This window comes from Chaetodon trifascialis, chromosome 6, assembly GCF_039877785.1.
Source record: "Chaetodon trifascialis isolate fChaTrf1 chromosome 6, fChaTrf1.hap1, whole genome shotgun sequence".
In the NCBI taxonomy this organism is placed as follows: domain Eukaryota; kingdom Metazoa; phylum Chordata; class Actinopteri; order Chaetodontiformes; family Chaetodontidae; genus Chaetodon; species Chaetodon trifascialis.
The window spans coordinates 6,615,234-6,637,755 of record NC_092061.1 but is presented as its reverse complement, the minus strand read 5'-3'; the positions used below and the strand labels follow the sequence as shown (position 1 = coordinate 6,637,755).

At 46.4% G+C, this 22,522-nt stretch overlaps 2 protein-coding genes across 4 annotated transcripts; both read right to left on the bottom strand.

The window, feature by feature from the left end:
• Nucleotides 1–708: 708 nt before the first annotated feature.
• On the bottom strand, nucleotides 709–13,942 carry disp3 (dispatched RND transporter family member 3). 2 transcript variants are annotated; one of them, XM_070964191.1, is made up of 22 exons: nucleotides 13,878–13,942; nucleotides 13,537–13,638; nucleotides 8,571–9,557; nucleotides 8,246–8,465; nucleotides 8,024–8,160; nucleotides 7,773–7,907; nucleotides 7,066–7,226; nucleotides 6,751–6,890; nucleotides 6,540–6,631; nucleotides 6,250–6,414; nucleotides 5,736–5,897; nucleotides 5,513–5,659; nucleotides 5,285–5,421; nucleotides 5,002–5,171; nucleotides 4,782–4,912; nucleotides 4,308–4,492; nucleotides 4,068–4,194; nucleotides 3,755–3,900; nucleotides 3,485–3,644; nucleotides 3,273–3,386; nucleotides 2,997–3,169; nucleotides 709–2,829 (listed from the first exon to the last, which is right to left on the bottom strand). In XM_070964191.1, exons 1-22 carry the CDS (start codon nucleotides 13,939–13,941, stop codon nucleotides 2,473–2,475), a joined length of 4,212 nt encoding a protein of 1,403 aa, XP_070820292.1. In that variant the 5' UTR covers nucleotide 13,942; the 3' UTR covers nucleotides 709–2,472. The 2 variants fall into 2 exon arrangements, with proteins under 2 accessions (XP_070820292.1, XP_070820293.1); XM_070964192.1 differs by lacking the exon at nucleotides 13,878–13,942 and adding an exon at nucleotides 13,772–13,871.
• Nucleotides 13,943–15,045: 1,103 nt separating this feature from the next.
• On the bottom strand, nucleotides 15,046–22,507 carry LOC139332064 (dynamin-1-like protein). 2 transcript variants are annotated; one of them, XM_070963763.1, is made up of 18 exons: nucleotides 22,335–22,507; nucleotides 21,658–21,784; nucleotides 21,277–21,418; nucleotides 20,939–20,977; nucleotides 20,685–20,731; nucleotides 20,514–20,585; nucleotides 20,331–20,417; nucleotides 19,992–20,154; nucleotides 19,346–19,466; nucleotides 18,886–19,224; nucleotides 18,356–18,476; nucleotides 18,095–18,250; nucleotides 17,915–18,004; nucleotides 17,712–17,810; nucleotides 17,397–17,513; nucleotides 17,199–17,308; nucleotides 16,910–17,069; nucleotides 15,046–16,780 (listed from the first exon to the last, which is right to left on the bottom strand). In XM_070963763.1, the coding sequence occupies exons 2-18, from the start codon at nucleotides 21,757–21,759 to the stop codon at nucleotides 16,724–16,726; spliced, it is 2,022 nt and encodes a 673-aa protein (XP_070819864.1). In that variant the 5' UTR covers nucleotides 21,760–21,784; nucleotides 22,335–22,507; the 3' UTR covers nucleotides 15,046–16,723. The 2 variants fall into 2 exon arrangements, with proteins under 2 accessions (XP_070819864.1, XP_070819865.1); XM_070963764.1 differs by lacking the exon at nucleotides 20,939–20,977.
• Between the last annotated feature and the right edge of the window lie 15 nt (nucleotides 22,508–22,522).

The following is a 22,522-nucleotide window of genomic DNA, read 5'->3' as shown; positions in this document are numbered from 1 at the left end:
TCCCTTTGAAATGCGTCCTTTCTCATTGTTGTCAAAACAGGGAACTGAATTTAGATCTAGAGGACAAAAATATGAAAATAGGAAATGCATTGAAAGGAATGAAGTGTCTTTGCTCCAGTAAGAGCAGATGGCATTTCTCTAGGAAACAACATTGTGCCCTTTCAAAATAATACATCTTTATACACCAGCTGCATGTATGTGTTGCAAGAAAATCCATAAAGAAGTGCTCCTGTAAGAGACGAAATAAGACCCCTCTACATTTAAACAGACCACTGACATTCAGACTAACAGCGGAGACGTGCAGACACTTGGCAACACTCTTCTTCTTCCACTGCAACACAATAAATTTGCTCAGTCAAATAAAACAGGACCCAACGGACCAGAAGTCTGCCAAGGTTTTCCTGCTTTAACTCAAATATTTGTCTTCAGCTTCCATCACGAGGAGCAGCGACGCCGCTGCATGTAGAACAACTTCCTTTGTTTTAATAACATATGAAACATTGATGCGCCGCAGTTCAATGCAAAATCTGAGCCGTTTCATATGAATGATTAATGGCAGCCGAGCGGAGACGCCATGCTTTCCACTGTAGCTCTCCCAGTATGTGTGACAAAGCATGACAGGTCTTCATCCTGCTCCACTGCTCTGTTACATAACAATGCAGAAGAAAGCAGCGCTCAGCTCTCACCAAAGAAAAGACCCGAGGCTTTCTGCACCTGTTTTATTCGACATTCACAAATAACACACACGCACAAAACAGAAATACACCGCTCAATTGAGTCAGCCCCTCTCCCTGACTGTTATTGTGTTACGTGGTTTGACAAATGGCCCTCACCTTCACGGCGGGGCAGAGGGGAGCCGCTGATGGGTGCAGGAGTGCTGCTCTGAAGTGTGTGAGAGCACAGTTGGTTCCACTGAGTGCCGACGAGTGGAGGGAACACCTGAGGACCCGACAAGAGGTCTCCTTCAATTTGCGCTGATGGCAAAAATAGAGACCTCGAAGCAGTTTGAGATCTACGATATAAATGTGACAGGGTCAGAGAAGAGGATGATATTTTGCTAAGTGGTGGAATTTAACTAAGTACATTTGCTCGAGTGCTGCACTTAAATCCAAATCTGAGGTATTTTGAGCATTTCAATTTTATGCAGCTTTATAGTTCAAACTCCACTACATGTACTTTTTACTCCACTACATCAGTCTGACAGCTTTAGTTACTTTCAGATTGCAATTACTCTTCCTGTCCAGTGAAAACCACATATCTCCAGTTGTGCTGACAGTTTGTGATAACCTTAAGGTTTAAATGATCCTTTATGGGATGAGAACACTCTCCTGCTTCTAGAGATAAGTAAACTACTTAAAAACACTCGGGTCTTATAGAATATGAGGCATTACTGCAGATTAAACTACCCAACTGTATGTAAAGTAGTTAAATTAGCTCAACCCAAACATCTACAGCAGTAAAATGCAACACACACACGAATGCTGCAATAATATTAATCCAAAAACATCAGATATAACAGTAAAACACTGACAGGGACCATTTTACTGCACAAAAAGTACTTTTACTTTCGATTTTGCTGATAATATTGAAGGTTTTGGATGCAGGACTTTTACTTACAGTTGTGTATTTCCACAGTGTGGTATTTGTACTTTCACTTAAGTAGAGGCTCTGAATATTCCCGCCACCACTAATATCTTGTGGTGAGTACTGGTATGCACAACTCTTCAGAATGAGTTCGCTGGCAGCATCAGAAGGTCAGTTCATGTGTGAGCACAGCATACCGAAACACTTACATCACACCTTACATTTAACAAAACTGTGCACAGTATAAATTTGACTAGTATAGCTTTTAATCCAGCCACATGAGGACATCATAACCTTTGTTACAAATGTGGCTGAAAAGACATTCAGTGCACAACTAAGAGAACACAAAAGTCATGTTTCACAAGATGGCCGTGAGTCATGTGAACCACTAACACGAACCTTCACGGACGTCAGAGCGCGGCACCCCGACGGTGTTCGCAACAGTAGGTCACAGAACATTCGGCGGCTTTTCACAACTCAATAAGTTACACCAGTGAAATCTGTGACTCAGCCAGCGTTTCCCAACAGTTACTCAAACCATCTCCACCTATAGGCCGAGGGCGATAACGGATCAAATGACATACCTCAGCTGAGTCATCACATCAGCCCAGAAAGGTCAACACGCCACTGTGAGTCACAGTCATTTACACAATGTTTTAGAAGAGGTGCTTGCAATCCACTGATCAATACGAGTGAAATAAAATGGATCTGTGATGAGAAACCGCTTCAAATAATGGAATAGATTCTGACATCTTTGTGCTGTAAAGTACAAGATCACTTACTGATCTGATATTCCTCCTGAACATGGAGGAAAGTTCACTGCTTACAGTTTTGCATACAGAGGAACTCCTCTGCCTAACATCAGCGTGAGTTGGCCGACAGTTGCGTTTACGTGCTGACTGGCTGCCAGGCCAACGCTCCCAGCTGTCCTCCCACCCAGCACGCGGCCGCTCCCAACCCTGCAGCCGCCATCACGGCCAGGCTGGCCTTCAGCACAGCGCCGGGGGATCTGCTGAAGCCGGCGGGGGCCATGCACGCCAGCATGGCCACGGTCACCGTCAGGGTGAACAAAATGGAGACAGCGGTGTTGATGGCCACTATCTGGCCAAACTTGGCAAAAGGCACAATGACACAGAAGAAGAGAGGGACTGTGGAGATCACCGTGGTGACGGCACTGGACACTATGGCAACGCCCACATGGTTCACCGCCTCCAGGGTCCGCCTCTGCCTCTCAGCCGGAGGCTCCTGCACAGACAACACGGTTTAATGAGAGGAGAGTTTGTCTTTATTCATGTGCCTTCGGGGCGCTTCTCAATCTCAGTCATTAGCCTGTTTTAGCATGTGTGCAAACAGAAGACGTGCTGTGAAAGTTTTTCCAATTGCTCATAATCACTACTGTGGAACTCCCATACCGAGTTATGACCAGGCGTAGAGGGTGTGGACCGCCCAGCCAGCAGGTATCCCTCCACCACATGGAGACAGTAATCCACAGAAGATCCCACAAGTATAGACAGAGAAATGGCCTCCACTGCTCCCATCTCCCAGCCCAGCCAGTACATGACCGCCAGCACCAGACAGATCACGCCTGTCGAGGGCCAAAAGCTCAGAATTGCGCACGCAGGCCTGAATATTCAGTCCTAAACTGCATTTCTGAGTGTCACTTCCAAATATACAACTTCATCTCTTACCTAGAATGGTTATGAGCACTGGCAGCAGCAGCAGAGGATGTGCAGTAAACACAGACACAGCTGCCACACAGATGGCCAGAGACAGCAGCAGACTCCAGAGGGCACTCTCCACACCTACAAACAGATCAGAGAGCAGTGCACTCAGCTCTCACTTACTTCTGATGATTAATCCCTCTTCAGTTTGCAGGAAAAAAAAGCCACCTTTCACTTGCCTATGATTTCCATGAAGATCTGCTTCCAATGCTCGCAGGTCTGGAAACCCCGCTGCAGAGCGGAGGACTGCGGGAGGGAGGCGAGCTGCTCCTGGATGAAGTTCTCCCACTGAAGGAAGTCGGAATAGGTCTGAAAGGAGGATTTCCCCTTGTATGTGGTCTTGGGAGAGGAGAGGTCAAGCGTTAGACACGGCGACGACTGGAAGTGAAGTGGAAATGTGCTGCTCTGTGATGCAGAGAGATGAAAAGCTGAGAGATGAAGGGACTTACGGACTCAAAGGCCATGGACAGCCAGCGCACTTTGCCTCCGTGCATCCCCACCGCTCCGTGGGAGAGCTGCCCCGGGAGGAGGTTTGGTTCAGGGAGAGAGTGGCACTCAGGATGGAGCAGAGGCAGAATAGACGACAGTTTATTGCCTGAAGAGAACAGAAGAAACGACAGTGAAACCAGTGGCTTTAAAGATCAAATCAATCGATTTTTTTGTTGTTGTTGTTGACCAATTAACTAATCAATTCATCAACAAACTGTTGATGACTGTCAGCCCTGTAAGGATTAATACTATTGCTTGTTGCTATTTTGATACCTGAAGGCAAACACTGTGCTCCTCCTGGCTTCACAAGTTGCTTGTTTGCACTGATCGCTTTGCAGATCTTGCAAAGACGCCCCATTTCCTGGAAAATATCGAAGTCTGGATCCAATATAATGCTGCCCTTTGGAGAGAAGTAAACACCACATCAACCACATGAAAATCTAAACTACAAATCTGGCTCTGCTTTTTTTTCTGTTGAGTATTCAGATGTTCCGGCACAGGTGTGACCCTCACCATATCTCCGATAACATGGTTGTCCCTGCGTTCGGTTCGGTTGACTCCCAGGATGCCAAACACCACGAAAACCATCGCCCCGGTGTCGACCAGAGGACGCACCGCTGGGTGGCCGCACGCTCCGCCACTGCACGGGTTGAAGCCAAGCGTTTTGGATGGTTTCGTTTTGGCAGCAGATGAAGCATCTTTGAAAATAGATCAGAGAAAAATCTCTAAACGGCATTTATTTATACAGTGTAAAAGCATATGTACAAGCGGCGCACCATCCTCCAGAGGCCACTTTAACAAGCTACTTTTGAAAGAAGTGTCATATTGCTTCATCTTCTCTATTCTTAAGCCTCAATGACAATAAAGGACATAAAAAAGACGTTTCACCAATGTGACACATGCAGTGCGAAAATAGTTTTCCTGGTGGGCTAACACACTTTTCTTTATGATAATGATGCTTTCTGACACTGACACTAGCTTGCTCACCACTGGGGAAAGGAGTATAAAAGGTTCCCTGTGTGGGTCCATCAGGCCCAGAACTGATGCCACAGCCAGGAGGGTTGACACACACCCGGCTGGGATGAGGCCTCAGGCGGCGCTGGGCGAAGTACAGCCTCCTGGGAGGAGAAGGCAGAGCTGAAATGACAGATCGTCCACGAAAACAACACAACAGTCTAACTTTGAATTTCCTCATCTGTGTTTTCACCTGCTGTGCTGCTGTGGAGACGATGCTCCATAAAAAGAAAACTCCGGCGTCCAGCCATGACGGGGGTCACACAAGGTGGATGTGATCATCCAGCTGGGGTACGGGTGGTACACATGGGAAACACACACTGTCATTCTGGTGGTGTAATTGCTGCGGGGCTGATTATAAGCCTATTCAGATAAAACAAAATTAGTTACAAGACGCTTTAGTGGTGCATATCACAGCTGGGAGACATAACGTTACAACTAATTATGGAAAACCATCAAGTTTTTTGCTTCCTAACCTGAAATGACGGCAGCTCTCCATGCTCTGTGCTGCACATTTTCCATGGGGAGGGAGTGCTGGTGTTAAGGGAGAAGCGGTAAATGGTCGTAGAGGCTCCAAGGTCCAACTTTGATATGTACACTGTAAGTAAAGAGCCTAAAAAAGCAGTACAAAGTGCAATATTTCAAAATAGTGGAACAGGTTTTAAATAAGGAGGAAGAGGATTTTTATGTGATGAATGTTCTACCTGCTTGGTTCGTGCTTGAATTTGGTTTCACTGAGCTCCGGGGAGCAGCAGAGGTTGTTGTGCTCGGGTTCTGCTGATGTGCAGAAAACTTAAAAGCTGACGAGGAAGTGTGGGTGTACAAAGGGTGCGGCTTTTCCATGAACACACCTGCAGGACACAACGTGCAATTCAGATATTTGCTTTGGATATGGGAGGTTAAGACGGGCCTCCATCTTGGTCTCACCTGAGCACATGGGGCAGGAGATGCCTTGTCCGCTCAGGTTGCTCCTCAGAGCCAGCAGAGTCTGGAGGTTTGTGTCGCGGCGGAAAAGAAGGGGGGCATGAGTGGCGGGCCTCAGGAGACAGCAGCAGCCGGCGGATAGGAGCAGAACCAGGAGGAAGACACCTGGGCCGAGAGGAAGACAATCATAAACAATGGCAGGGAGGAGGGCCTGATGGAGCAGATAGAGCAGCGCAGCAGCACGGATCAATTACAGTCACTCCTGAAAAGAGGCAGGATGAATACTTCATGATAGGCACTTGCTCTTCCTCTGACAGACTATATCCCCTCAGGCCGCACAGATTACAGCATCTCTTCAACAGTCTGAGCTCGAGGTTACTCTCATGGCTAAAACACTGATCAAAAGCTTGGCAGGTAATATCAGCAAGAGCCAACATATAGAAGTTTTCTTGAGTATAAACTGATCTCAGCCATGGCAAAATACTTGTGAGCTCTCAGAGTTTATATCAAATCTCACCTAGAAGGGCTTTTCGTCGCTCCACTGCTGGCTCTGCCACTAAGTGCTTCAGGGCCCACTGGAGATTTGTGCTCACCACACCCACATGCCGCTGCCCTGGAGGGGACAGAGGTGTCTCCACTGACAGGGAAAGAATGGCTGCATCGCCGTCTGTGTCACAGGAACCTGGCAGAGACAAAGACGGGGGCTTAGCGGTGCCTGGACGGCAGCTTTTCACAGCCTGGACTCGTTCCCTGTTCCCATTCTTCCCCCCAATCACTCATTCAATTCTAGGGAGATAATAATCTCACCTGGCTCCATCTCCACCGACAGAAGTGCCACATCATCGTCCTCATCTGACAAAGGGCCGTGGCTCGTTGACAGGCCTGAAAACAGCTTCCAGCTACAGAGGGAGGAGGAAGTTTAGGGAGAGAGACAGCTGAAGGGATTACATCTCGCCCGCGGTGTCGCACAGCATGCACAAATAACATCACACACAAAAGTAAGGAAGTAATGCCTTACCAATTCAACCAGGCATGTTCCTGAGGCTCCACACACTCGGTCCAGACACACAGGGCAGCTGGCATCAGGATAGATACCCAAAGCCAGCAGCAGCTGACAATGAGGGCCATGAATAGGCCGAAGTCATGCACGGCTGGGATCTAAGTGTCAGTTAAAGGAGGCGCAGTGTAAAGGACCTTGAAACATTCAATTTGTGCTTATCGCATAAAAACGCCTGTCTGCTGAGAGAGGCACTTCTATTCATCCTCAGCAGGGGAGTCACTTACACTTCCTGTGCAGATCCTATTAACGGCCGCATTTCTCTTGTGCGATTACCTGAGAGAAGGTGTTAGCCGCATAGGCAGCTGCAGTGGTGAAGGAGGTGAGGAAAGTGGCTCGGCCAGCTGTTTTAATTGTGTAGATCATTCGCTGCTGTGGCTGACGCAGATAAGAAGCCTGTCTGAAGGTGCTGATGAACACAAATACATCATCCACCCCTGAGCAACAGTGAGAGAACAAAAGAGCTGCCTTATTACATACAACAGCAAATGTACTGGAAAAGGGTGCTTTTTCAAGCTTTACAGGCACAGTTTGACATTTCGGAAAACACATTAATGAAAAATGTAACTGCTAGCCCCCTTAGCTTACTTAACAGCTGCTGGAGGACATTGCTTTATGGGGGTTTATGTGCTGGACTGTTTCTGTGCCTGCTGCTGTAATTTCCTGTCTCTGCTGGTCGCCCCACAGTGACTTCATGAATCTAGTGTTCTGACCAAATCTCACTGTCGTATGGATTAAACAAATGAGATATCATGTGTTAATTTGTGAGCTTCAGAGATGGTGGAAGGTGCATTTTGGCACTGTTGCACGGAGCCACGCTAGCTGTTTCCCCCTGTTTCCAGTCTTTATACTAAGCTAAGTTGACTGTCTGCTGGCTTTAGCATACAGACACGTGTTGTATTGATCTTCTAATCCAATTAAAAGAAAACCAGCAAGCGTATTTTCCAAAATCTCAAAATATTGATGAATTTCTTCTCCCTTACCAATGCCGATAATGACAAAGGCTGCAACTCCATTGAGGATTCCCAGGTACCTCACGCCAAACACAACATGGTATAAGAAAAGAGCCATCAAGCAGCTCAGACCAATGCTAGCCAGCCCAAAGAAAGTCAGAAACACTGCAGAGGGACAAGAAGAAAACATTCATATGCTGCCAAACACCTGACATTGACAGTTTAGACATTGAGATGTGTATATGACATTCAGGTGGAATAAGGAACAAGTCATACTGTACCAGAAAAGGAGGTGAGGACATAGACGAGCACAGTGATGCAGGCTCCGCTGATGACAGCCAGCATCATATCATTGTGGAAGGTGTGTCTCACCTCGTCATCAAACAGCTCCGTCCCTCCATACAGCACCTTCACCTGGCTGGCACGAGGGACACAAAATAGCATCAGATTTCAACTGCAGTCACGGAAATAAATGGCTAATTCTGCAGCAATTTCCCCCTGACCTGGTGGACTGCTTAGCCAGGATGTCTGCATACTGCACCACAAAGTTTTTGAAGCGGGATCTTTGCTCGTCAGCTCGGTCCTGCAGGGAGTAGTAGGAAGGAAGAGGAGCGCCAAAGTGGATCTCACTGCGTAAGAGAGAGGAGGAGAGATGCTCAGGGGACAGACTCTCATCCACGTACCAGTAGAACTGTGGGTGGGTGATGGCCAGACTCAGAGAACCTGGGAATACATACATGGCAAATCAGCACTGTTAGGAGGACTCTCGCAGGTATTCTTTTATGCTTGAAAGCTGTTTTCCCCCCACTTTCTTCACTGTGGACTCACCTTGAATATCAGCAAGATCTGGGCCCATGCCATCATAGTATATCTTCCCTCCCTTCTCACTGGGGTAGAGGTAAGACAGGAGCGAGCTGGGTGGCGAGCAGTAGGACGGCCCCAGCGGCAGATCCCTCAGCATCTCCAGAGGCTTCCAGCAGAACTGATGGAACTGCGGGTGCTGCATGAGCAGACGCTCCACGTGGTGAATCGTCTGCAGACGTTCTGGGGTGAAGATGTTGCGATTGCCTTCCCCTTGAGCTACAAACACAAGCTCGATCCTCCACAGAGCCTGGCTCTGTAAGTAGTAATTGGGGGCAAACCTGCGCCTCCTAATGAGCGGCAAAGTGGAATTTCCATCCCATGATCTCTCCTCGTCCTCCTCTGCTCTGTGATCTAAGTTCTTCTGCTTCTCCGGCTGCCCCCAACTCAATTCTGGCACTGTCCTTTCATCTTTGCCCACTGCAGCTCCTCTCTTCTGATCATCTGCTGCATGTAAAAGCTTGTTTTGAGGAGTGGAGGACCTTGTGCCCTCATTATCTGTCCTGTTAAACGCTCCCCGTCTGCCCAGCTTCTCCAGCAGGAGCTCCTGCAGGGCCTCAGACTCGCTGTTATCTAAGTCTCGCCTACGTCTGTCCCAGGACCCCAGCTGAGTCTTCACGGCGATGGTGAGGGCGTCGAAGCGCTCAGCAGAGAAGTGACTGTGAACCTCAAAGGCACTGTAGGACAGGTCTATGTCCAGAGGAGGGCAGTAGAGGAGCATGTAGGCAAAGAGGGCGCATGGTAGCAGGACAACTACCCCTAAAACCACTCCACTGGCACAGGGCCGCGTGTACACCCACGCCACCGCCCTCCACAGCCCACACACCCCAGCCTCCTCAGACAAGCACCCCCCCCCTGGCGCCTGTGCCGCTCCATCCTCTTCCTCCTCCTCATCTTCCTCCTCTCCCCAGCTGGCCTGAAACAGCAGCGGCTCATCCTCATCCATGCTGGCACCTGTCAGAGACACAGAACACCACCTGATCACCACTCGCTTACAGCACCACCCCTTCCTCTACCTCGGGCAGGTGAACAAGCATGAGACAAAATGAAGGACAAGGTAACTTCCAGCTGCACTCAGTGAGCGAGGACGTGAGAATTAAGTCCGTCCTCGAGCAGCTGTCAGCGAGGGCCCTCCATTGGCAGCTCACATGGAGAAAACTGACGAGGGGAGACCTTTTTTTCCTCAAGGGCTTATATGAGAAAACGGTTGGCTGAGTTCTGCTTTAAGATGCTGATCACAAGAGCTCGGGGGTGAGACAGGCTAAAGCTGTGATTTAATTCTTCTGTCTGTCGAGCCATTGTCACCCGGAGAGAGTCTGCTGGTGGCTCCGTACAGATCAGCAGTCAAAGTAGCTGTGTCCACTCTGCAGCAGATTAAATCATCTCACTTGTCTAATTACTGACAAGAAGAGCAAGTGGGATACTAGACAAAGCTGTGGAGTAAGAGAGGGTTTATCTCTGGTGATGGGCAGCGTTTGACTAATATTGTCAATGGGCGCCACTTCTTGCCCTCCTCTTTGCACAAGCTGCTGCAGCCGGTTTGCATTCAGGTGGCAGTGAGGCCACTAACTGCTGCAATTTATCTATTCTCTTTAGACCTGTGCTTTAAGGTCAGCCAGGTAAGACAGTGAATTTTGATTATGTGTAAAAGATAGCTGCGCTCAGCAGCTAGCTGTAGCTGGAGTGAAAATCCATCAACAAAAAGAGAGCAATTTACAAATTATACCATTTAATCGATATTTTTATAACAAGAAAGTATTTTTGAGTGACAAAGCCAGGAGCTACAAATGAACTGGAGATTTTTGTTGGTGTTCTTACACCTGAATAAACTTGCTAAAGAAGAAAATGTGCTCATGTCTGCTGCAGAGAATCACCCTGTGTTCGGTCACAGTGTCCACAAAGTCACTCTCGGGCTCACTGATAATAGATGCGTTTCATGGCCACATCATTATCAGCCTTAGCTCTATAGTTTCTCACTCTCCGATAGTTTTTAATGTTCCCAAATGTCCACAGGACTTACATATGCTAATGCAACTCTATGCAGGATTTTTCTTTTTGCAGAAGAGATAAGAAAGCCTGTTGAGTTGATGACCAAGAGCTCCACTGTGTGTAATGCTCTGTGAAAAAGGGCCTATTTTGGGCCACTTTTTAATCTGCACAACACTTTTATTAATCACCATGTCATCTTACCGCACCGGCAAGGGCACCAGTGCACCTTTTAATGGGAGAGCGGCAGACCAGCACCTGCCCACGCAGTGTGAACATCAACGTCCTCCTCTTTTGGAGGACAAATTCATTAATGGTGTTGGGAAAGTTTGGTTTTAAAGTGTGAAAACAGAGAGGGAAATTTGCAACCTCAACAAAATCACCTAATTATATTCAGTTACTTTTGGATTACAGTGCTTTATATCTCAATAATACCAAGGGAAATAATTTGTTCCAATTTACAGGCTGTACATTTGGAGCAGCATCACTGCTTATCTGCAGCCATCATTTCCAAATGAGCACTATTATGCTGTTTTCTGCAATGCCATAATGCAATCTGCTTTTCCCCCTTCAAACGTTTTTCTGTCCAAGTAATAAATGACAAATTATGTGACCAATCTCTCACATAAATGTGTCAGATATAATCATGCATTTATAGTAAATGAAATGGAATACAGCTGCTAATTTTGCTAATTAGATCACTGTAATCCTGTTACATTCCATCTCTGCCTCTCCAGCTTGTTTCGATGATGGTGCTCTCATCAACACAAGATGAGAGGAGGCGCGCGGGGAAATATGATGAGAGGAGTGGAATGGAGGAAAAGGGGGAAAGAAGAGCCCGGGGAATGACTGAAGACACACAAACACAAACACACACCACAGCCGTCACCCTCCAAACACCAGCACCTCAGAAATCTGTGAAAAGAAATTGGGCTTTTCTGCTGTTAAACATTCATGGAGAAAAAAATCTAAATGAGAGGACCATCGGCACATCTCCACAGCTCCATTTCTGTGTCCGTTTCAACATCAAAACAGGCTGATTAGTGATGCAGATGTCAAAGTCTGACAGTCTGAGGAACTCATTAGTGACTGATGGACAGACAGAGCGCTTATCAGACAGTGAGGCTGAGCTCTGTGCTCTGTGCTAACCGTCTATCGCCGACAACAGCGTACCTTGAAACAGACAGCATGCAGGTACAGTGGAGCAAAGATAACTACAGTGATGCACGGCCTCAGGGACGCATCCTTTTCTCTCCCCTTGATGAGGCTGACGCGTCTTCGCATCCAAGAACATTGCACCTCATGCACAATAATTATGAGCAGTGTACAGCTGCAAAGCACCGCGAGCAGTGCAGAGCCTGGTATAACTAATGTGTTTACAAGCTCCCAGAATTGTTCATTCAAGATCAGTAGTGCACAGTAGATTTAAACCTTGTGCAGGTGTGGATTAAAAATAGAAAGCAATTTTGCATCCTGCTTTCTGTATTTACTGGAATAAAAGCTGTTTCCCATATGGCTCGGCCTATATTAGAGCTATGATCTTCTTAATGGCGAGGCGGTGTTTCTTTGTCTGTAGTGTAGTTTCAGACTCAACACTGAGACAGAGAAATGCACTGATGCCTGAAATGAACATCTACTTGCAGCTTTTGAGGTATGAAATCTTGTGTTTATCACTTGAAAGATGAATCTGCTCTTGGATTCTCTATGTTGTGTGAGTGTGTGTTGGATAAACTTGCCCTCCCTCGCAAAAAAACCCCCCTCAATTTTGAAGTTTGTGTGTAGCTTTTTCTATTGAATTCTCTTTAAACAAGTGCTGCCCAGGTGGCCACGCTGTACCTGCCTGCCTGTTTGAAGTACAGCAGCTGTATCTGATGGACCGTGTTGTGCAGGGCAGAGCTGCATTTGGGCTGTCTCGTGTGTCGTGCTCAGTGAGTTGAGAGCAGAAAAAGGAGGGTGAACCATAAGCTCCACTCGACTGTGGATTCTTTCCTCCTATAAAGACGTGCATAAGCTGAGTGTCAGCATTTCCTTGGCTTCGTCTCTGGATTGTGTCTGGTAGGTGAGGTGGCAGCTCTGAGCAATCCCAGCCTGCTGTGAGCCTGAACCATCACCTATAATCATCTCTCTCGTTCCTCCTTTGGGCTCGCCATCCCTCGCTCTCCTGCCCTTTTCCTCTCTGCTTCTTCTCTGTGTCTCTATCTTGTCCACAAAGGTGAAAGATTTGTAAGCTTCATTGCTGACAGCAGCTAAAAATACCCCCCAGTTTATCTCCTCTCCATCTCATCCAATATGGATATCACATGCTGCCTCTTGCCCCACACACATTCATCCTGGTGTAAACTCAGCCAGCATACCGCCTCATTTAAAGGAGCATTGATTTCAGCACTGGTGCTCTATGAATATATTCCTTATTCATGAGTGCTCGGCAGTGTGTTTGTAGCGGACGTGCCTTCTGTTCTTTACGCACAGTGAATCCGGAGTCAAGTCAAACTCCCGGGATATATTTGCACCTAACAGCGGTGTTCATTCTCTTATTGTCGGTGAATTCGCACTGAAGGGAGCGCAAAGCTCTGTGCACAGTGCGTGAAGCGTCCTGGGGCCGCACTATGCAATTTCTCTCACTCTCCTGAATAACACGGAATGCATGAGCCACGTTGTACAGTGGGTTTTATCCCTGGCAGCATATAAACAACGCATATTCAAACACACAATGGAGCCGAATTCCCAAAACTTATCTGCTTCAGAGTTACTCTGATGAACAATGCTCGCGCTCCACGCTGCCTGCAAGCAGTCAGGATGAGCTTTTATTGATTTGTTTGACTTTCTCTGCCATCCTCCAGATAACTGCACAGATTGCCGCCCCCGGTAATTAATACGTTTATCAACTAATCTGGCAAAAACAAAAGCATCTCTATCAACGCGAATGTAAGACTGAGGAGACTCTTACCTGAGGCTGAGGAGGCGAGAATTACAGGTGGTGCGATCAGGCCTACCGGGTCCACATGTAAAGGGCTCAACTTGCGCTCTGCAGTTTCATCCCCTCCATGCTCTGGTGTGGAGGGAGAAAATCTAATTTACTGCTTTATTGTCATAGTTAATAACTCATCAAGACAAAGAGACACCAAGGGAACCTTCATAAGAGAATGACAGGCAAAAATCCACTCCCCCCCCCACACACACACTCTGAAGGAATCCTCTTATCTCAGCAGTTGATAATGTGTTGTTTTCCTCTCCTTTTATGCGCCCCGGTCCTTCCTCTCGCTCCTGCGCCCTCCCCTCCTCTCTTACCCGGTTGTCCAGGCGACAGAGTCAGCGAGAGACATTTCTTCCCAGAAGCTCCTCTCTCTCCCATGGCTTTGTTCAGCTCGCTCTGCTGGCTGGCTCACCGGCGGAGGAGAGGCGAGGAGGGGGATGCGCCGCAGAAATCCCTGCGAGCCGCTGCTGGACGGCTGGAGAGCCCGCAAGGACTTTGGAGATGAAACGCAGCGTGCTTTGGAGCGGCTTCGCATGAAGTCAGCTGGTTTTATGTGGGCAAAAAAATGATGCATCGGTCATGATATTTCAGCACAGCCCCCTCCCTTTCTGCCAGAGTTGGTATGGTCTATTCTAGTCTCGGTTGGTGGGGAGGTGGGGTGTGTTAGACGGGGGTGATCAGAATAACTGGCTACAGTGGGAGACAAAGTATAGGCAATTTAAAATAATCACCTGAAGAAAGAGTTTATTAGCTTGTGGTTCATTTTCCTTTACCGAGCACGGTGCTCTCTCACCGGATGACATGAAGCTCAGCAATCTAGCTCTCTGCTGGAGATGCAACCTGATTGCTGTGTGTACCACTAACACTGGGGTTTGGAAATTCAGCACTGATTCGACTCATCTGTTCGCCTTGTTGTGCCATAAATGCTCTCTCCTGGACCGTAGTGTCCCCGCTCGCTCTCATCTGACATCGGTGACCTGCTCTCTTCTCTTCCTGACACATTCAACCCATCCAACAGCTCACTTCTCAACCTGTGCGCAGGTTGAACTTGGATTGCCTTCACAAGAAAAGGTAATAATCCATCATCCAAATGGGAGCGGATGACTGAAGCTTCACCTTCTGTGGCTCTTTGTGCAGCAGCAGTTGGTGCAGTGTGGAGGCAAACTCAAAGAAAGTGGGTTTGGAGTCTGCTGCTCATTGTCACTTGTTAGTGTGTGTGTGTGTGTGTGTGTGTGTGTGTGTGTGTGTGTGTGTGTGGGTGGGTGTTGGCACCCTTCAGGACACTTTGTCTCCATCCTGTTGATGCAGCTGTGACTGATCCATCCAACCAAACAGACTTTTTCAGTCACTTGAGATCAATAAAGTGAAGCAGTGTGAGTCTAATCACATCTATTGCTGCGGCACCGTGGCAGACGACCACATTTATGAAAACTGATCAATGGTTATAACTGCGTGTCGTCAATAACGCCCAGACAGACTGCGTACAGTGTCCTGTGTTCGGGTTTAATGAGTCCCTCCGATCTCAGCAGACTTCATTCAGTAGACATGTATCACAAGTATTGGCAGGCAAGAACTCAGAGGCAGTTGACAAATATTAATAATATACATTTAAATAATACAAAATATACAGAAATCAGCCATTCATACATACACACATGCACACCGAGCACACACATGCAAACTTATGCTGGGCTTTGGGAAACACAGAGATGGCAGGTTGTGTTCGCTCCCTGAAGTCAGGACAGTTACTGTGTGATGGTCCTGTTAAGGCAGGTCTCCCTTAAAAAGCCTAATTTTTAGGATATACTATCTGTTTTGACTATGGGAACATTTCTGAGGAATCTGCCAGAACAAGAAGAATTTAGGAATAGATGGAAATAATTTCTCACAACATGCAATATTACACAATTAAATGATTATCAGCACAGAGGCAAAAGACCCCGGCTGATTTGAGATTATCTATGTTCACAGCTGGGAATAACCTGCATGAAGGAAGTATCTGCATACTGAGTGTCTTGTACTTGGGGGCAGTATCCTCACTAATGGACACGGACAATGACAGGGATCTATCTATCTTACATCTCTGTACCATTACCAGTGGAAAATAGTGAAGAATTGGTTCCAGGAAATGAAGCTACAGAACATTACACTCCTATCATCTGGATCTGAAGTCTAAGAAATGATGGAGAACCCCACCCTAAAAACAGAATCTCCTGCCTATTCTTATGCATTTCATTAATTTGCTCAATGCTATAATATACAAACGCTACATAATATAGCTGTCCAACTCCATGCGGGAGTCTCCTACAAACCTAACATAAACTGAGGAAAATGTATGTTGGGAATGTTTGGACTCTTTGTTTATGACTACACACAAAACAAGAAAATCAGTGCAACAGTTAACAGTATAAACGGGCTGATATGTGAATGCGAGTTTGGAAAATAAACCTGATATTGATTAGCACGACTGAGCTGGAAAAACAATGTGCAGTCATCCTGTAATTTCTGCAAATGACTGTGGTCTGTCTTTAGTATTGCGCTGCAGTCGGCACTGATTGAGCTGGATTTTTTCTTCATTTCAACCATTTCTGGTGAGTGCTCCAACAAAGGGGATTACAGTTGGAACACATCTAATCTCACATAATTTTAGCACCTGCTAACGGGGCTCAGAGGAGGCCCAGTATTTGGACACTGTACAGTGTGAACACATTTTCATCCAAAAAACACCCTAGAGAACAAAATAAATACCTCACATGTAATTTAGATTTTACATTTACAGCAACAATTTAATGACCCGACAAACATTTTGTCACAAAAAGATTTTGTTCGCGGCTGCGTCTTTCTTATTGCCACTTTGCAATAACACTTTCGGCCTGAGTGTTTAATTAACGTCCGTCACTACACAGCGTTCACAGTGAGAAGCAACAGCCCTGGTGTATTGATCAGGGCGACGTCTGACGAGGAAAAGTACATCTAAATGTGCTATGGTCATTGGTCCATGAGAAAACTGTGGTACTGCCACACATACACAAACACACACACACACACACACACACACACACACACACACACACACAATCTCTCTCTGTGCTGTAAACTCACACACACTCTCACACTCTCAAAGCTGTCCTATGACAAGGGAATTGCTCGTTTCCTCCGGCTACCACAGATGAGTTTCCCGGATCTCAGAGATGATGTTATTAGCTTTTTTGAGCGCCTGAGAAGGGGGGAAAAAAAGAGGGCGGTTAAATCAGCGGCCTTAAAGTAATAGATGAAAGAAAAAGAAAATCTCACTTTTCTTGATGTTCAGAACCTATCCAGAGAACAAAAGCATCAGCCAATTTACCTCGAGCATCTGAGCAACCTCGGTCCGCTGCTGTGCCGTGTCCTGTGACTCAATGAGCAGCTCCTGCAGCAGAGGCTGTTTGTAAAGCTGACCCACCAGCTCACTCTGCAGATGCTCTTTCACAAAGTTCACCAGGAAGTGCATCACTGTCTTGGGCACACTGCAACACACAGCCCCGGGAAAAGTGAGAAAATGAGCATAAACAACAACTGAGCTCAGCAATAGACAAAGAGGGGGGGGCGGGGAGAGTGTGTGCCCCCCAGGTATTCTGGACTTGTTCCAGCCGAACCTGTCCTGGATGCTTTTACGGACAATGAGGAAGTAGCTCTTGATGAGGCGCTGGATGACCTCACAGTCCCTCTGCTCCCTCGCACTCAGCTTGCGGGATACAGGCACCGCCTGGCAAAGAGGGGCAAAGTAAAATGTTGACGGTGTGCAATGTATTCACTGCTAAGTGGTTTGTCCTCTTGCTAATCCCACCACTCACTGTGTCGAGGAGGTTAATGGCCTGGCCTTTGCTGGGGCTGCCAAAGCCTGCAGCCAGGGCTTTCTCTTCTGCAACCTTCTCGTTCTTCCAGCGCTTTCCTCCATCAAGGGCCTCTGCCTGACAGCAAGAAATCCGAGGAAGTCAGAGGGTCAAAGCAATTTTGGCTGAGCCTGGAATCCCACTACAAACTTTGAATGAGGCTCTAGTATTTGGATGTGAAACATAATGGTTAAGGCTTTAGAAGACATCTTCTGCTGTTTACCCAGCAGAATAAATGATAAATGTTAGTACCTGCTGTAAGGGACAAATAACTACCTGCTGACTGTTGACAGATGCTGAGACCTGCGCTGCATCAGTAAAGTCTGGATGCTTTGTGTTGATGTAGGCGAGTTCTATTGCTACTAAATTGTGTACCTAAAGGAAAAAGGCAGAAGAAAATACCACAGGAAGTTAACAGGACTTGGCCGTTAGTCATTATAATTAGCATGAAAGATCATCTTAGCTAAGCTGTGGATTACCATTTCATTAGTGATCGGCAAGCGCTTTCTCAGTAATCCAGTCACTACTTCCACGATGGAATCGTGCAGTTTGGGGAATCTGAGAAGCTCCTTGCAAACACAAAGACATATTTCATTAGCATGGTGTTTTCATAATTAATGCTAATGCTAATCAATGCTAATTAACATCTGTTGGCTAACCTGCGTGCTGAAGGAGGAACAGTGCTGGATGATCCTCTGCAGCTCTTCATGAACAAGCTCTACACAGCGCAGACTGGGCTCCTCCAGCCGCTTAATTTGACGTTTCACAAGCAACTCAAAGGATACCTCGGGCACAAAAAGTGCTGGCCGCGGACCCTGCAGGGCAGATCACACATACACAAATACTATTCTATTATTTACCTGCTATTCTGCCAAATGAGGGAACTTGACTAGAATTTGGATTAATCAGGAGAGGCTCACCGTAGCATTGCGGATGGCAGTGAGGATATCGAGCTCAGTCAGTCCTCCCAGGGGGTCGATGGACTGCAAAGTGCGGCCAAAGGTCTCATGGAATATGTAACAGATCCGAGCACCCCCGCAGCTGTAGAAGAGACAGGTACAGCTGTGACACCTACACAGTTTCTCAGTGCTGTGTGTCAGCAAAGTTAATCGCACCAAAATTGAATGCAGTCAACCAAAAAAGGTCAATATTTGCTCGCTACATATTTACATGAATTAATTGCCTCGTGGTAAGAGAGCTGTAGAGACGAAGGTGCCAACAGAAGATGCTGATACCACTTCAATTTAAAATTAACATGCCCCCAAGGACATTATCCTCATGGCGTACACTGTGAACCAATGTAAATAAAATGCTGAGTTGAGCAACAAAAAAGTACTAAATTAGATGTGAAGAAATTTGAGACCAACTAAGACATGAAAGATGGCTTCTTTCATTAAAAAACATTTGCTTTTCAATAAAGATCCTGCTGCTTTAGAGAGGTCAGACTCACAGCTCTGAGGTCTGGATGTATCTGGCTGTTCCCTCAATGGTGTTGCAGTAATCGCTGGCAAACTTGGTGACAATCTGCAGCAGGGTGGCACTGTGGTCTTCTACTGGCTGGCCATAGCTGTTGAGCCGTGCCTGGTACTGGGAACTCAGCACGGTCACTCGGGTTTTGAGGTCAGGCAGGCAGTCCCGGATGTGGTGCATGAGCAGCCTGCTGAGAGTTTTGGCCAGATAACGTGAGCCGGCACGGGAGGCGAGCGAGGGGTAGTGGCGCTGCAGGAAAGCCTGCTCATCCTTCATCGAGTCCTCCAGGCTCTTCTGGGTATTAATGTCATGCTGGCTCCTGGGTGGATCACCAATTAGGGAGAGAGAGGGAATGCAGTCAGATGATCATGATATGAAGAACTTTCACCTGTACTGTGAGGCTAAAAAACATTACAGAGCAAAAAATGCAACCAACAAACCTGTTAACCACCCCGATAATCCCAAGTCTGACTGGAATGACTCGACCCAGAAGGACCTCAAGAGCATCAGTCCCAGCATCCATCAGGTCCAGCTTGCTGACCACCAGAAGTGTTCGACGACCTGAGGTACACAATCACAGACTTTTGATTATATTTTTAAGGGCAGTTAAATTTTGTTTTTCATCATATATTTTGAGAGAGACAGGAGGGAAGCATACAGTAGGGCACCATAAAGGAAAATAAGGAAACAGGTCTCTGATGGGACAAGATTGAGGCCAGCAGGGAAACATTTGAGCCAAGACACAGACTGGCACTCTATCAAAGTGTACATTAGGCATTTTAAGGCCATGCTGCCAACCTCCCAGACAATTACTACAGGCAGACTATCATCATCTATCAATCGAGTCCTCAGAGTGCAAAATGATAGCAACAACCATTTTCTAAGCAACTGTTAACTGTAAGGATGCTGTTAGCAGTGAAGACTGGCAGGTCCAACAGCCTAAAATGACTTCAATTCCTCATGCACATTTAATAATTTAAAATGCGTTTCTACTTGAAGCATGTTATGTAATAAGCACTGATGGAGAGGAAAGAAGATGAAAATTAAATCTGAGGAGAAGAGGCGCCTGTGTACAAAATGTCCTACCATCTGGATCAACCTCACGAGCCAATTTCAGCGCATCAGAGGTGGCCAAGTCAGAGTTGGCAGGGGACACCGCGAGGATGAGGGAGTTTGGATTGGAGATGAAGGACAAGATCATCTCTTGTACTTGAGCCTCAATGTCCTCTGGCTGGTCCCCAACAGGAACCTGAGGCAACAACAATGAGCAGCCAGCATTACTGTAAGCACAGCACAGATGGGGTGCTGCTGTGAATCAGTGATGATTACAGATATGAAGAGCAATCAGCATTGATCAGAATCTAGCGCCATTAAGTTTGCACACATGAAACAAAATCACCATCCCAGTAAAGTGGCGGAGTTTACCTTAGTAATTCCAGGTAAATCAACCAGGGTGAGATTAAGGACTTTGGGGGAGAAAATCTTTAAATATATGGGCTCAGCAGTGATTCCCTGGAGGATGTGAAACAAGGAAAGAAATCTCATGAATACAGTGTAAAGAGTTAAATTCAAGGCACCACTGAGTTTACATTAACGCTTTCTTTTCACCTTGTTATCCCCGGAACTGCGCTCAGTCTCTGATTCTATTTCCCGACGGATTTCCTGAAAATCTGTGAAGATCTGCCGAAAAGGTGAGAGAATGATGCATCACATAAACTTAGCACATCATACAGGACAAAGGTAACACCCACATCATTTGAATCTTTCAGATAAATGTACCTGGTTCTTGCAGTGCAGGAATGTACCCCACTCTTCAGCTTTGACACCTGAGCAAACCACAGCAGAGTGAGTGTAAGTCATTTTACAGTGAGAGTTTGGAGAGAAAATTATGAACTGAAAAAAAATTACAAATGGACTTAAATCATGCTTGACAGGAGGATGAAGATCAGAAAGAAAAAATGTATGAGAGAGTTCACAGAAGACATGATGAGGCTACACAAAGACAAGTCCAAGCAGAGCAAATATACAGAGACCTGGGTAGCTGTTTTGGGCATTTTGTTTTACCCCATTGCCTGAAAAAGTGGTGAATGAGAAGAGGAAGAAAGACTGCATGTTAGCATAGAAAGACCACGGCTCTACAAGAAGTAGCTTGCAGTACAAACAGTGAGAGGAAGTGCCATGCCTAAGTGCTAATCACATAAACTACATCAAGCAGACCCCATGCCTAGACAGAATCAACAACCCTGCTGTCCTACTTTTAATACGCTGATATTCAGTTTATCCCTTCTTGTGCCAAAACTTGATTGTGCATTTTCAGGGACAATCAAAACAACTCCCCTCCTGTTAAAAATCTAAATAAATGCGTAGGTACCGCTCTCGATCTTCAGTCTCTCCTTCGGAGGGGCAACGTTAATAAGCTGCAACACCAGAGGTCTCCTTGTGACTATTCCTGATCCCCGAGGCAAGAAATCCCGTCCAACCAGGCTCTCCAGCACAGAGCTCTTTCCACTGCTCTGTTAGGGCACATAATGAAAGCAATTTAGCAAAGTTTCAAGCAGATCGGACACATTCAGCTTCTATCTGCGCACTACAGACACAGCAGAAATACATTAAAAAATACAGACGTACAATTTCTCTTCAAATCAAAAACGACTTTTGTAACAGCAGTGCAGTTCAGGCAATGGTTACAGATGACGGTTAAGTTTGTAGTTCAGCTTTTAATTGTGTGTATGAGTGTTTTTTCCTGGCTGACCTGAGATCCGACCACGACAATCTGAGGCAGCTGTATGATCTCTGCACCCACGGTGAGGAAGACCTCCTGCAGCCGGTTGATGGTGGGAATGAGACTCTCCATCCTTCCAGCAGACTGGGCACACTTACTAAAAGAGAACAAACATGAATGGACAGAAAGAAATCACAACAAAGGAACTTCAATAACTAACGCTTCAATAAGAAACTGCTATTCACAGAAGCCCAATGAGAATAAAGTTGGCTGTAATTTACTCAGAGCAAGAAAAACAAAAACAGAACACCGTGTTGGATAATTGCGACTGCAGCTGAGAAATATATATAAAAATAAATCTGTTTTTCCCCTCAGAAGACAGTAACGCTGTTGCTTTGCCACAGGGAAAAGTGATGCTGAGGAGAGGGGTGTTACCCCCGAGCATCAGACCAACCCTGAGCCGAATCCTCCCGGATCACACACTCGAAAACCGGCCATTAGTTATCAATCATGTCGCTGATGCGATGTCCATTGTTTAAGTTACATGGCAACAAACGATGTAGCAGCACAGGCCGAAAGGCTCGGTATTGTCAGCTAACGTCAGCTAGCCGAAGCTAATTAGTGAATCCAGGAAGTGAGAGATGTGCTAGCTTTGTGCTAAAGCTAGCTTAGCCGCTGGTGCAACCCACACTCCATTGTGAGCTTACCGATGTTCAACAGATATTATCCCTCCTTATCTGATGTGTCTATCCTTCATAGTTCGTAGGAAGAAAAGGCGAATGTCAAAAACACTGCATTTTGTCCAAATTCTTTCAAAATTAGCAGCTAAAAAAATAACCGTCAGTTTACAACACAGACAGCATCCGTATTACCCTTCATTAATCCGATTGGTCAT

What these genes read in the sequence shown, in the direction of transcription:
- LOC139332064 (XM_070963763.1), bottom strand. Translation starts at nt 21,759, where the DNA reads ATGGAGAGTCTCATTCCCACCATCAACCGGCTGCAGGAGGTCTTCCTC. An exon ending in GCAGTTCCGGGGATAACAAG is followed by an intron (nt 20,418 to 20,513) that starts GTGAAAAGAAAG and finishes CACATCCTCCAG; the next exon opens with GGAATCACTGCTGAGCCCAT. An exon ending in CCATTAACCTCCTCGACACA is followed by an intron (nt 17,309 to 17,396) that starts GTGAGTGGTGGG and finishes CCTCTTTGCCAG; the next exon opens with GCGGTGCCTGTATCCCGCAA.
- disp3 (XM_070964191.1), bottom strand. Translation starts at nt 13,941, where the DNA reads ATGGGAGAGAGAGGAGCTTCTGGGAAGAAATGTCTCTCGCTGACTCTG. An exon ending in AGATCTTGCTGATATTCAAG is followed by an intron (nt 8,466 to 8,570) that starts GTGAGTCCACAG and finishes ATGTATTCCCAG; the next exon opens with GTTCTCTGAGTCTGGCCATC. An exon ending in GAACATGCCTGGTTGAATTG is followed by an intron (nt 6,632 to 6,750) that starts GTAAGGCATTAC and finishes CTCCCTCTGTAG; the next exon opens with CTGGAAGCTGTTTTCAGGCC.